Source organism: Rasamsonia byssochlamydoides (genome assembly GCF_041956645.1).
Source record: "Rasamsonia byssochlamydoides strain NRRL 3658 unplaced genomic scaffold VTN77scaffold_51, whole genome shotgun sequence".
Classification (NCBI taxonomy): domain Eukaryota; kingdom Fungi; phylum Ascomycota; class Eurotiomycetes; order Eurotiales; family Trichocomaceae; genus Rasamsonia; species Rasamsonia byssochlamydoides.
In genome coordinates, this window is record NW_027192434.1 from 120,181 (window position 1) to 132,344 (window position 12,164).

The following is a 12,164-nucleotide window of genomic DNA, read 5'->3' on the forward strand; positions in this document are numbered from 1 at the left end:
CTAATATGGGGATACATACATATTCACAATTTTTTTTCTATTTTCTCCTATCTCAACCTCAGGAGCATCTTGTCCGGAGATTCAACATACTCGCGAACCTTGTTGGCCATTCTTGCCATGGTGGCCCCATCCACGACTCTGTGGTCAGCACTCCAGCTAAAGTTGACGAGCTCTGCCTTCTTCACCTGGCCCGCCTCGTCAAACACGGGGAGTGTCCTCGACCGGCCGATTCCCAAAATTGCGACTTCGTTGGGCACGATGACCGGCGACACATAGGTGCCTCCGATATTTCCAATATTCGAGACCGTAATCGTCCCGCCGGCCAAATCAGCCGGCTTGAGCTTGCCTTCCTTCCCCAGTGCACTGAGCCGGGATATCTCCGCTGCAATGTCCGAGATCGATCGCGCCGCAACGTTCTTGATATTGGGCACGATCAACCCTTGTGGTGTGTCCATTGCAACTCCAATGTTGTGCTGGGTGCGCATGATCAGCTTCGGCTTATTGGGGTCGCTCGTATCAATCTTGGCGTTCAGCAGCGGGTACTCCTCAAGGGCCAGGGAGACAGCCTTGATGATGAAGGAGAGGTAGGTGATCTTCTGAGGATTGGTGGGATCGCTGGCTAGCTTCCGCCGCAGCGTCGAAAGGGCATCGATGTTAAGCTCATCAGTAAAGAGCAATTGTGGAATACTTAGTGATTGAGTCATGGTCTTGAACATTTGCGACTGAATAGGTGTCAAAGGCACGACCTTTTCAGTCTGCTGTGTCTCAACCTCGACAACCGGTCTCGTCAATGTTGAGGGAGTGTCTGTCTTCTTCTGATCCCGCGCAGCTGCAAATCTCAGCACATCTTCCTTGAGAACCCGACCATCCTTGCCTGTTCCCTTGACGTCAAGAATATTGACATTCAGCTCCTTCAACAGGCCGCGGACAGCTGGAGTCGCAAGCGTAGCATATCTGGATCTATTCTTATCCTCCGATGGCACTGCGGGTTCGGAAATCGCTGGTTGTGTTTCTTTAACGTCAGGCAGCAGCTGCGAAGGGGCAGGCGCCTCGGGTTCCGCCGTCGTAGTCGGAGGGTTGTCATCTGGATATTTCCCGTCTTCGACTTCGATATCACATAGAGCCTATTGTCTGCATGAGTACATGCATCCAGACTCCAACATAATACCCAGGAAGGGGTCCTGCCATACCTTACCCGTTGGGACAGTGTCGTCCGCTTGGAAGTGAAGCTTCTTGATGACACCTTCATACCGCGAAGTGATCTGAAAGAGAACCATGATTAATGGGAGGTCACGGAACGCACTTGAAGCAACGTACATCATCAACAGCCTTATCTGATTGGTACTGACAGAGCGGTTTCCACTCTTCCACGTGGGCGCCCTCTTCGACATACCACTGGATGATCTGAACTTCCGTAATGCCTGTAACATTGTACCGGACGTCAGTAGGTGATTCCCACGAGCACCCAGCATTCATCATCAGTGCATCTGCCACTCACCCTCTCCGACGTCTTTCAGGATCTGGGACTTGATAGCCCAGGAAGCTGGAGAACAATGGAATGCGCGTCGACGGTCGAATTCCGACGCACCAACCGCCAGCGGCGCAATCGGATGACCGCCGCGCCAGGGTCGGTTGACGGTGCAGGCGAGGAGCCTCCTGCTGCAGCGTAATATCCCCATCCTTTTTATTTATTTATCGGTTTTACCCTGCGATAGAGACGAAACGGAAGGAGGAGAAGAGGAGGAAAAGGCGGGATAATTGCATTATGTACTCTAATTCTGGGTTCCTCACTGCGGAGAGACGAATATTGTTATCGCTCCGCCGACGATAGCCGAGAATAACAGCAATCGGCCGACGCACGTGATCGCCTTTTCATTCCGTCATTTCATTAGCTCTTGGAGAGCTTACCTGATTGATAATGGCGTACCCTCTGGAAGAGGAAAAGATAGAGGAATATTGTTCAACTGTCTGCAGGAGAATTGCGTAGAGAGATAAGATTTGATCTAATTTTCTGCCTGAATTCTGCCTGAGTCCCGTCGGCCTTCACGTGCTGCAGGGAAGGCGGGGCAAGGCACACTTCCAGACTGTCCCGCCACCACAGAAAATTGGAACCAGGGAATTTAAATTCACTATCGAGCTGTATACTACCATCCACTGACTGAGGCGAAGAAACACTTTTGCACCTAGATTCCATAAGTTGTGAACCAAGGATCAATGTTACTCTTTTCCATGGCTACATGCACAGTCAGGACATACAGTAGTTCAGAGAATGTTCTGCGCAAACGTCGATGACAGCGGCGAGCTTCGACTGCGAAACTGTTATCAGTCTTGTACTCGGTAGAGGATGAGATACTGCAAGCAGCAAGGCAGACGAAGAACACGACGACGCGGCGTGGCATATCATACACGTCAAGACTTACGACCCCACTAACAACATTAGCCCTAAGATGTACCTACCTAGATAGGTACCTTCTACATGAGGGAACCAGCAGGTGGGCCGTGGCGAGTCAACCAGTCAGCCATCCCGACGCTTGATACTTAACACGCATACGGCACGCGTTGCACCAGCCATTCATTTTTTCGCAGTTGCATTGCTGGAGGCTCCCGAGATGCGGGCTGCAGATCTCTCCACCGACTACGTCGATCGGATGGGGGCTGTGGTAGATCAGTCCAAAGTCAATTTGAACGACCGAAGTCGTCGCATTCAACCATTTTATCATGGGCAGCCCTCTCTCCTCTGAGATAAGCGCGTCTTCTCTTACTCTCACTCTCTGTGTTGCTGTCTCTGTCGCTTGTTTTCGCTATTGCTGCTCCTAGGGAATCGACAAGACCATATCATATCCGCTTTGCCCCTCCCGCCATGGTTGCTGAATTCTTGACCCTGCGCAATCTCAGCGCAACTCCAATCGAGTTGAAGCTCGTCGAGCGCTTCCCTAAACAGGGGAAAGCCCGAGACAGCATCCAGATTATGGCAAAGAACTTCACCCGGCTGATGACCAACGTCACCCGTACAAACAACCCGGCAGAGCCTCTGGCCCCAGATGCCACTCCATTCGCGTCTCAGGATGTCAATGTCCGCGTGGAACCCTTCACCACCGTCCGGACCGACATCCGTGCCTTTGAGAAGTCTAGCAAGGAGCGGCTGCGTTTGACGTTCGAAGCGGAAGGAGAGAGACACCAGATTCAGGTCCCCGTACCGACCATCGAGTCAGCGGAGATGAAGGCGTTGACCGACAACCCCCGCTTCAGATTCACGGGCATCTATGTAACTCGTGAATCTCACCTGGCCATCTTCTCTTCATCGAAGTCCAATGCGTGGATGCAAGAGCTGAGGGATGACTTCTTGCTCTCCGCTCTCTCCATCCCCGGCACCCACAATTCTCCCACCTGCTACGTTGCTGCGCCGTCTGTCCGCTGTCAGGCAGTCAGCCCCCGTGAGCAATTGGAGAACGGGGTACGCTTCTTTGATATCCGGGTGCAGCCTCAACACCCAGATGACCCCAGCAAAGATGAGCTCATCCTGGTTCACAGTGCATTCCCGATCTCCCTGACGGGCCACAAGTACTTCCGTGACTTGATGCGGGATGTCGACGACTTTCTCAACCGCAACCCGTCCGAAACACTCGTCATTTCCCTGAAGCGGGAAGGCATTGGCAAGGCCACGGATGAGCAGCTCAGCAGGATCCTCCGTGACCATTACGCTCAACCCGAGAGCCGTTGGTACACCGACCCAAGAGTCCCGACCCTGGGTCAAGTTCGCGGCAAGGTTGTGCTGGTGCGCCGTTTCGACATCGAGGACCGTTTGAAGAAGGAGCACGACGGACGTGGTTGGGGAATCGACGCCGGGGGGTGGGCGGACAACACGCCCAACGCTACCTGCCCGAGTGGAGAAATCTGCATCCAAGACTACTACGAGGTCTGTGAAACCGAGAACATCGAAAAGAAGATCCAGTACGTGACCGAGCACATTGCACGCGCGGCCGTGAACCGATATCCCTTCGGCCCGCAGGGCGACGACAGACGGTATCCGTTCTACATCAACTTCCTCAGCGCGAGCAATTTCTGGAAAGTCCGGACATGGCCCGAGAAGATCGCGGCCAAGCTGAACCCGGTTATAGTCGACTATCTCTGCCGCAAGCATAGTGAGCATCCGGAGGAGGGGGACTGGTCCACGGGCATTTTGGTCACCGACTGGGTCGGATTGGACGGCGACTGGGACCTGATTCGGTGTATCGTGGGCATGAACTCGAAGCTGAAATTGAGGCAGAACTAGGCAAGAAGAATGTCTGGAAGAATACACAACTACGTGAAGCTATCTATTTTGATAGAACGAGTTCTATGATTTTTTTTATACCCCTAGATAATACACGTATCATGCTTTACCAGTTCAAAAAGGGTGAAGAATTTTAACCAGCAAACAGACACACTATCTGTGTTATTGTACAGTTATGTTAAAAAGATAAAGGCATGGCATGACGACAGCTATCATGACTGACTCTCTTCCTTCCCACCTTTCTGTTCCTCCTCCAGTACACTCCTCCGGCTCTCGAGTGTGAGATAAAGACCCTTGCCAGCACCCTCCAGGGCATTCGTAATGCTAGCGCCCATGCTCTGGAGCGCCGCGACGAGCTGCACCCGCAGACCGTCCATGCCGCCTTCGATGCTCCCGACCCACTTCGTCTCTTCGACATCGAAGACCTTGCCGTCGACCCGCGCGGCGAGCAACATCAGCTTCTGCAAGCCGTCCTGCACCGTCTGTTCGTGCCAGCCCGGGTTGGCCTTGCGGGTCGGGGCCGGGAAACCGGTGGCCTTGGGAGCGAGGACCGAGAGGGCCGCCTTAAGATGCTCCGGCGACACGTAGGGGAAGGAGAGGACCGCCAACGGTCCCCCCAGAAGGGTCGAGAGCTCATGTTTTCCCTTCTTGTACATCACCGCATCGTGGACCGCGCGGGAAAGGTCGTGGGTCAGAGTCGGATCGTCTCTGGTGTCGAGTACTTCCTCGTCTGCTGTCCTTCTTTTCGCGGCAAATTCCTCACTGTCCGGACGGAAATACTCGACGATACGCAATGCAACCTCGAATATGTGCGTCTGGATGATCTGTAGCTTGACATGGGGGGCTAGCGGCGGCAGACTACGCCCTTCGGCAGCGTGCTGCTCGTCGACCTTCTGCAAAGCGACATTCAGTTCGCGACGGATTGCGGTCCATTCGACCGATTGGAGGTTGTTGTGCTGGAATAACACCATCAGGGGAGAAGTACGGATGAGGGAGGTATATTGCCGAAGGAGCTGTGAGCGGCGCTCTTCAGGACGGCGATGGGACGGGGGCTGGGAAGGAGGGTATCGCGAAGCGGGAGCGGTTGACGTTGTCATCTGCTCTACCGATGGAGCTGGAGTTGCAGCAGCTGCTGCTGCAGTACTCGCACACCGGCTGGAGATCTCATATTGCGGTCCTCGTAGTCTCTGTCGGCGGAGCGACCGAGAGATATGAGAAGATGGAAACCGTAACCGTGGTGGCATTGGCGTCAGAGCACAGCGAAAGTCAATCAAAGACAATTGTATATATCAGAAAAAGAGATAACGACAAGAAAAAGAGTATTCAGAGGCTCGACGGGGAAGATGGTTGTAATGACGCCTCGAGGAACGCTGGGTTTTGTAGAAATCTCGCTTTGGACCTCCCAATGGGGAAAGGCTTTTGCTAGGGGGCGGTCAGTTTCTGCCGGTTTTCACACGCGGTGAGCCGATCCGATGACTCGTCCAGATCGCCGTACAGGACTGTATCGTCACAGACGTCAGCAACGACCTAGATATCGTTGTTTTAACTTATATGTCGCTGGAGAGTCTGTTCTATATTCCAGGCTTCTAGTCTGGCTTCCAATTGATTCAAAAAACGAAAAAAAACATGTCCAACCCGACACCGGGCGACAAGCCCGAACCCGTTTCTATCACGCCCCTCCTCCAGCGGCTGGCATACCCCGCCACGGCTGAGGTCCAGGTCACTGCAGAGGAAATCGCCGCCGCATTTGCGCTCATCTTCGAGGACCGGATCTCAGTCATCCAGACGGCAGCTCTGCTGACCCTGCTACATTCGACGGGGAAAGACCGGGACTCCAATGTCATTGCGCGATGCTCGCATCGCATGAGAGAGGCGGCCAGCAAGATTGAGAAGAGTTCTTTGAAAAATGTAATCCGAGCGCGCGGGAGAAGAGAGGGTCTCTACAGAGGTGGACTCGTAAGTTCTTTTAGCGACTAATTGCTCACTGCGTCATTGATATGTACATGTACTGACAGCTGATTGAAGTGTGACATTGTCGGTACCGGGGGAGACTCGCACTCCACCTTCAACATCTCGACGACCGCTTCAATCATCGCGTCGCCGCTCCTGATGATGGCCAAGCATGGGAATCGTGCTCAGACTTCACTCTCAGGGTCCGCCGATGTGTTGAACGCCATCGCTCCCGTTCCGCCAAAGATCTCCGCCGTCAATGCAGGGAACCTTGCCAAAGTGTACGAGGAGACAAACTACGCCTTCCTTTTCGCCCCAAACTTCCATCCGGGAATGGCGTACGCCAACCCGGTGCGCCGTGGTCTCGGTCTCAGAACAATCTTCAACCTGATGGGACCCCTTGCCAACCCCGTCGACTTCGCGCTGGAAGCCCGTGTGGTCGGGGTGGCGTATCAGAGTCTTGGGCCCGTTTTCGCAGACGCCCTGAGGCTGGGCGGCGCGAAGAAAGCGCTCATCGTCTGCGGCGAAGAAGACATGGACGAGATCAGCTGCGCGGGCAAAACCAACTGCTGGAGACTCTCCGAGTATCCGAACCCGGCATACAAGCCGTCGTCCGACCGGGACGAGGACGAGAGCACCAGCGACGATGAGGCTCCTCCGCGCACGCTCGTGAAGCTGGACACGTTCCAGCTGCACCCGTCGGATTTCGGGCTACCTTCCCATCCCCTCGAGGACGTCTACAGCAAAAAGCTGCCCAAGGAAAACGCCGCGAAGCTCATGAGCATCCTGCGCAACGAGCTGCCTCGCGACGACCCCATCCTGGACTTCGTTCTCATGAACGTTGCCGCCCTTCTGGTGACGTCCGGTATCTGCGAGTCGGACACCAGCAACATGGGCCCTGGGGACGACGGTAAGGTCATCACGGAGCGTGGCCCTGGAGGCGGGCGGTGGAAAGAAGGAGTCCGGAGAGCCCGATGGGCGATTGAAAGTGGTGAGGCGTTGAAGTCTTTAGAACGGTTTATTGAGGTTACGAACAGGTTGTAATGTGAGGGCAAGGAAGGGAACGCGAATAAAGTCAGAAAGTAGAATATAGAGCTGGGACATCTGAATATTTAGGTACTTGTTGGGTATCACTTTTTATTTAATTCACCTATTTCCCTTTTGTCCTGTTTGGCAGTACCAAGAAAAAGGCGATGGACAACACAGGCCTCCACCGGTCAGCCTGCTGCTTTTCTATCTGACATTCGCCACGCCACTCTTTCTGCCATCGCTTTTCTCAGTTCACAGAAAGACGATGCAGCAAATTTACTGAACCCAGTCCTCCTTGGAACATTCGTTGCTCTGGTTGGGTTCCGTAAAGCATTATCGTTTTCCAGTCGCCGAACACTTCAATACTCGATACTTGTAGGGAAGGAGCTTTTTTTTTTACTTCAAGTCAACCGAAGAGGAGCGTCACAATATTCGTTTCATCTCAACCATTCATCCATCAGCGCGCTTCAAACTGAACCATCCTATTTAACGAGAAAGAAAGAAGTCAGCCACTCCCTTCATCTACGCTACAGAAAGAGGACAAGGAAGGGATATACCTCTTCGTCCGCTCCTTATACAACACCCGATGCCCACACTCCTTGCACCGGATCTGATCCCCCCGCTTCAGAGTCACGCGCGAGCTGCAGTCGCCGCAGACGTACGTGGTCACGGGCCCATCGAGCGGGTTGGCGCTGTCGATGCCGGGGGCTGCGCCTGCGCCGAAGGCGTTCTGGCCGGCGCCGAGGGAGGGGACTTGGTAGGCTTCGCGGGACATTGTTATGTTATTAAACTGTCAGACAGGACAAGATGGACTGGACTGGACTGGACTTGGGCGATGGGATGGGACGAGGTGAGATGAGATGCTTAAGCGATGGTTGGTCAGATCGGTGAGATACGTAGATGCGTCAGATGTGGAAAGATATGCAAAATGGGCAAAACGATGATAACAACAAAACCGTTTTGCCTTGAAGAGGTGTTACAGGTTTGAAGAAATGAAGAATCAGAATGGACAATGGAAGATCTTAGATACATGTACGGCAGAACGGGATGGAATATTTCCTTCACCGCCTACGCTGTAGCCACGCCACCCGACTTACACTAACCGTTTCTGGATATGTATCCCAGCATATAGTTCTACTCAATAGATAGCGTTGAAGGCAACAGGGCTATTGAGAAGTATTGTGAACTATTATGTATTTTTCTTATTATTATGCAATGAAAATGTGGCAGCTCACAGGTTGGCAAGTTCAATTATATCAATTCTATTAGGTTTAACCAGCCAATTCTTGGGATTAATACTACGTTCGTAGCACTATGATACACATGTCCATTCATGGTATAACGAGTCTATAATCACTGTCTAGGTAGAGGGTATATTAACAAAGTAAAGGACGATATTCCACACAAATATACTATACTTCACCACCCACCGCCGATCTTGCCAGCAAGCTCGACAACACGGGCCGTGTCTCCAACCTTTTTATCCTTACCCACATCGCTTTCCACTTTGCGATATGTCGTATAGACCAGTTTGTCCAGAGGAGTTCCGACCGTATGGGACCAGTAGTTCATTATGTCATGGACTTGCGACTCCATGTCACGGATAGATCCTTGCGATGCCGCATCCTCTGAATCAGCTTCGGACTCGGAATCTGCAGAAAAGTAAGCTTCATCGACGCGGGCCAGCCAGACTCGCTGCTCGTGTGGCGATGGTTTCTGTGGCTGATCGGACGTCGCATCCGAGGATGAAGGCTGCAGACTAGAATTCACTTCACGGGCGTCTTCGATTCGAATCTGCCCGCCGCCATTTGTACAGCCACCAGGGCAAGCCATCACTTCCACGTAGGCATAATCAAGCCCTGATCCCGTACCAGCTCCAGAGCCAACGCCACCACGTCGATTAGCTCCAGCTGGACCCGTCATGGTCTTTGCTCCCGGCAATCGTGAGATGCGCGCAGGTTTCAATTTTCGGACCAGGTTCTGGATATTCCTGAAACCGTAGTAACGCGCAGCTTTCAATATCGGCTCACCAGTTTCAGATACCAAAGTGTATTCCACGACATCCGCGTTGCGACCCCGCTGAGTCACAATTTGACTGTTCGGATGACGTGACTGGTAACTGGTGAGAACGTAACGGAGATAGCCACCGGAAGTACCAAAGGCGGATGTCTGCTTGGAGAACGGAGAGCGAGAGAAGAGGAAAGAATCAACGGTCTTATCTGGAAAACGAGGCGCAAACGTCGGAGACAAAGGTTTGAGTGGTAATGCTGGAAGGGATATCCCTCTGGATGATGCCATCATGAGAAGTTCCCGCGCGGTTATCACGCAGTCAACGTCTCGAGTTGCAGACTGAGGTTTTTCTGAAGGCACCAGGCCGTCCTCAGACTGCCATGACATGTCAGTCAGTTCTTCGCGGCTCGCCTCTAATTTCTTATCGAAGCAGGGCATGATCGCTAAGTGCCAGATTTGGGACGGAGGTATGTCGAGGATGCGACTCAAAAGAGTCTTGAGAAACGTGCCGGTCAGGGCCTGAGGTGATTTCAGACGGGACAGGTGAGGCAGAACGTGTGGATGTGTCTTTTCGGCGTAGCATATCCAACCAGGACATGCAGATGACAAAATAGGTCGTTTCGGGACTGGAAACCGAGAAGTACCTGCAGTGGTCGAGTTTGTGCTTTCCAGTGACTCCCTCACCTCCTCCGCAGTAAGTGCCAGAACAGCTTGGCGGATGATACTAGTGTCGACCACCCAAGTGAAACCATTACCATGTTTGCCGCCAGCGCGCAAACCATGAGGGCCGCGGAGGAATTGATCGATCATGTATCCAACTTGTCGCTCCGATATTCCATATGTCGCAGCTAAGCTGGCCCTGACTTGGGGGCTGATGCTTGCAACAAATATCTTTCCCTCTCTGGGAACCGCATTCTTTAGATTCACATGCCCATTATCTTGGATGACTAAGGGCGTCGCTTGATGGGCGTCAAGCGTATTCAAGACCTCCGCATGAGATTGCAACGAAATCAGAACTGCCTCTGCAGAAGTGACGCAACCAGAACATGCTAGGCAATCGGTAAGGGATATCTGCGCTGGTGGTAAATTCTCGGATTGGACCTTGTCTTCAGTCGTCACTTCGTAAGGATTCTAGTAGATTACAAATCAGTTTCCGTTTGAACAAGCAAAATTAAGAAGGGCCCATCATGTCTTACCTCTGAATTAGTTGGATCTTTTTTAGGCAGTGTCTCGACGGGCTTTATGCAAGCCACACCAGGAGAAATGAAGTCGTTGAGATCGTCTGCTGAGAGAATGGCGCTCATGATGAAAAAGAGCGTAATGAGGAATCCCGTTCGACTAAGTCCCCGGCTGCAAGCCGATACATGTATCGATACGCTGTAAATTGCCGGGATTCCTCGAAATGGTCTCAAACTTGTGAAGTAATTTTGGCCTTTTTATCTTCTTCTTCACCAAGAAAAAGAAGCAGGAAAGTCTTCCTGCAATTTCCAGACGAATGTGTCAAGGGATTTGTCACCTCGGTTCGCCTTCCTCGCTGTGGCAAAGCAGAGACCCCGCCGTAATCGGCCTGATAAGCACACCGCCTTCTACCTCTGAATTTTTCTGCCGGACAAAACGCGTCCTCGTATTTCCCCGCACCATTCGCCGACACATCGACCAGGCTGCCGTCATGGCTTCAGCCTCGACTTCACCTCCCCGGGAGGTGCTTTATTCCCCTCTATTCTAGGAAAAGGAACATAATGTCTGAAAATGTGGGAGATAGACTGACACAGACGAAGCTGTCTGCCTTCTTTTTGTATCCAGAGAGAAGAAAACGATCGGCAGAAAGCAGCTTGCAAGATGCTTCTCGACGTGAGATGTCGCGTGACAATTCCGCCAGCACCGAAGCCTTGTCTCAGGAAATAAATAGCCAGGATGTTTCACAGCAGGATTCCAGCTCCGTTTCAAATGCATCGAAGTCGGTGCGAAAGCAGTCATCTGCTGAACTGGATAGACGGCGAAGACTCGCACAGACAGCACAAGAGACAAAGACGCTTCTCCCTGGTATTTTGAAGACTATTCCTCACGCGCCCCCACATGGCTACCTCTACAAACCGCCGAGTCCTCCCAAGCTCAACCAGAAGCATTGTCCTGGATTTTCCCCAGCTGAAGTCAAGGTCCTGGATGCCGACACGTTCGACACGGCGATCAATGTCGCAAAGTGCGAACAGTATATGACTGTGCGAGACAAACGGCCCGTATGCGTGTTAAATATGGCAAATGCACAAAGCGCTGGTGGAGGTTGGCTCAATGGAGCCCTGGCCCAGGAGGAAGCTTTGTGCTATCGCAGCAGCCTGAGCTTCACACTGAAGCTCAGGTACTATCCGCTTCAGGATGACCAAGCCATTTACTCTCCGACAGTGGTCATCATCCGCGATAGTCTCCAGAACGGGCATACTCTCTTGGATCTCACGAAACCGGAGGAGCTGCCTGTTGTTAGTGTCATTAGCATCGCAGCGTTGTGTAGGCCGCCCCTGGATAATTCCGGTCCACGGCCCAAGTACAGGAATCTACGGGATAGGGAGTTGATGAAGGAGAAGATGCGGATTATTCTGCGGATTGCAGCTTTCAATGGACATCGAAGACTTGTTTTAGGAGCGTTTGGCTGTGGCGCCTTTTTGAATCCTCGAGAAGAAGTTGCGGACTGTTGGGCAGAGGTCTTCTCCGAGGCGGAGTTCAAAGGAGGCTGGTGGGAGAGCATCTGTTTCGCAGTCATGGATGATCTAAACGCTGGCAAGGACGGTAACGGAAATTTTGGCGTGTTTTATCGCCGACTTAATGGAACCATGGTATAATTACTTGGAAATTGATTCAATCTTCATTCGCTGAGGAAAACTGCTCTCGTTTCCGCGCGCGAGAGTGA

The 12,164-nt window shown here is 52.5% G+C and overlaps 8 protein-coding genes across 8 annotated transcripts; 3 read left to right on the forward strand and 5 right to left on the reverse strand.

The window, feature by feature from the left end:
- Positions 1-47: 47 nt before the first annotated feature.
- On the reverse strand, positions 48-1,679 carry VTN77DRAFT_6714 (uncharacterized protein; the record flags this gene model as incomplete). The annotated part of the gene is made up of 4 exons (XM_069423023.1): positions 48-1,124; positions 1,191-1,262; positions 1,318-1,421; positions 1,499-1,679. The coding sequence occupies 4 exons, from the start codon at positions 1,677-1,679 to the stop codon at positions 48-50; spliced, it is 1,434 nt and encodes a 477-aa protein (XP_069276003.1).
- Positions 1,680-2,860: 1,181 nt separating this feature from the next.
- Positions 2,861-4,273, forward strand: VTN77DRAFT_6715 (uncharacterized protein; the record flags this gene model as incomplete). Its single annotated transcript, XM_069423024.1, has 1 exon — positions 2,861-4,273. One exon carries the CDS (start codon positions 2,861-2,863, stop codon positions 4,271-4,273), a length of 1,413 nt encoding a protein of 470 aa, XP_069276004.1.
- Positions 4,274-4,485: 212 nt separating this feature from the next.
- On the reverse strand, positions 4,486-5,517 carry VTN77DRAFT_6716 (mitochondrial 54S ribosomal protein uL10m; the record flags this gene model as incomplete). The annotated part of the gene is made up of 1 exon (XM_069423025.1): positions 4,486-5,517. One exon carries the CDS (start codon positions 5,515-5,517, stop codon positions 4,486-4,488), a length of 1,032 nt encoding a protein of 343 aa, XP_069276005.1.
- A 382-nt stretch (positions 5,518-5,899) lies between these two features.
- On the forward strand, positions 5,900-7,267 carry VTN77DRAFT_6717 (uncharacterized protein; the record flags this gene model as incomplete). Its single annotated transcript, XM_069423026.1, has 2 exons — positions 5,900-6,229; positions 6,299-7,267. 2 exons carry the CDS (start codon positions 5,900-5,902, stop codon positions 7,265-7,267), a joined length of 1,299 nt encoding a protein of 432 aa, XP_069276006.1.
- A 442-nt stretch (positions 7,268-7,709) lies between these two features.
- Positions 7,710-8,027, reverse strand: VTN77DRAFT_6718 (uncharacterized protein; the record flags this gene model as incomplete). Its single annotated transcript, XM_069423027.1, has 2 exons — positions 7,710-7,734; positions 7,810-8,027. The coding sequence occupies 2 exons, from the start codon at positions 8,025-8,027 to the stop codon at positions 7,710-7,712; spliced, it is 243 nt and encodes an 80-aa protein (XP_069276007.1).
- A 644-nt stretch (positions 8,028-8,671) lies between these two features.
- Positions 8,672-10,566, reverse strand: VTN77DRAFT_6719 (uncharacterized protein; the record flags this gene model as incomplete). The annotated part of the gene is made up of 2 exons (XM_069423028.1): positions 8,672-10,393; positions 10,459-10,566. The coding sequence occupies 2 exons, from the start codon at positions 10,564-10,566 to the stop codon at positions 8,672-8,674; spliced, it is 1,830 nt and encodes a 609-aa protein (XP_069276008.1).
- A 34-nt stretch (positions 10,567-10,600) lies between these two features.
- On the reverse strand, positions 10,601-10,933 carry VTN77DRAFT_6720 (uncharacterized protein; the record flags this gene model as incomplete). Its single annotated transcript, XM_069423030.1, has 2 exons — positions 10,601-10,736; positions 10,779-10,933. The coding sequence occupies 2 exons, from the start codon at positions 10,931-10,933 to the stop codon at positions 10,601-10,603; spliced, it is 291 nt and encodes a 96-aa protein (XP_069276009.1).
- A 68-nt stretch (positions 10,934-11,001) lies between these two features.
- Positions 11,002-12,096, forward strand: VTN77DRAFT_6721 (uncharacterized protein; the record flags this gene model as incomplete). Its single annotated transcript, XM_069423031.1, has 1 exon — positions 11,002-12,096. The coding sequence occupies one exon, from the start codon at positions 11,002-11,004 to the stop codon at positions 12,094-12,096; it is 1,095 nt and encodes a 364-aa protein (XP_069276010.1).
- Positions 12,097-12,164: the final 68 nt, after the last annotated feature.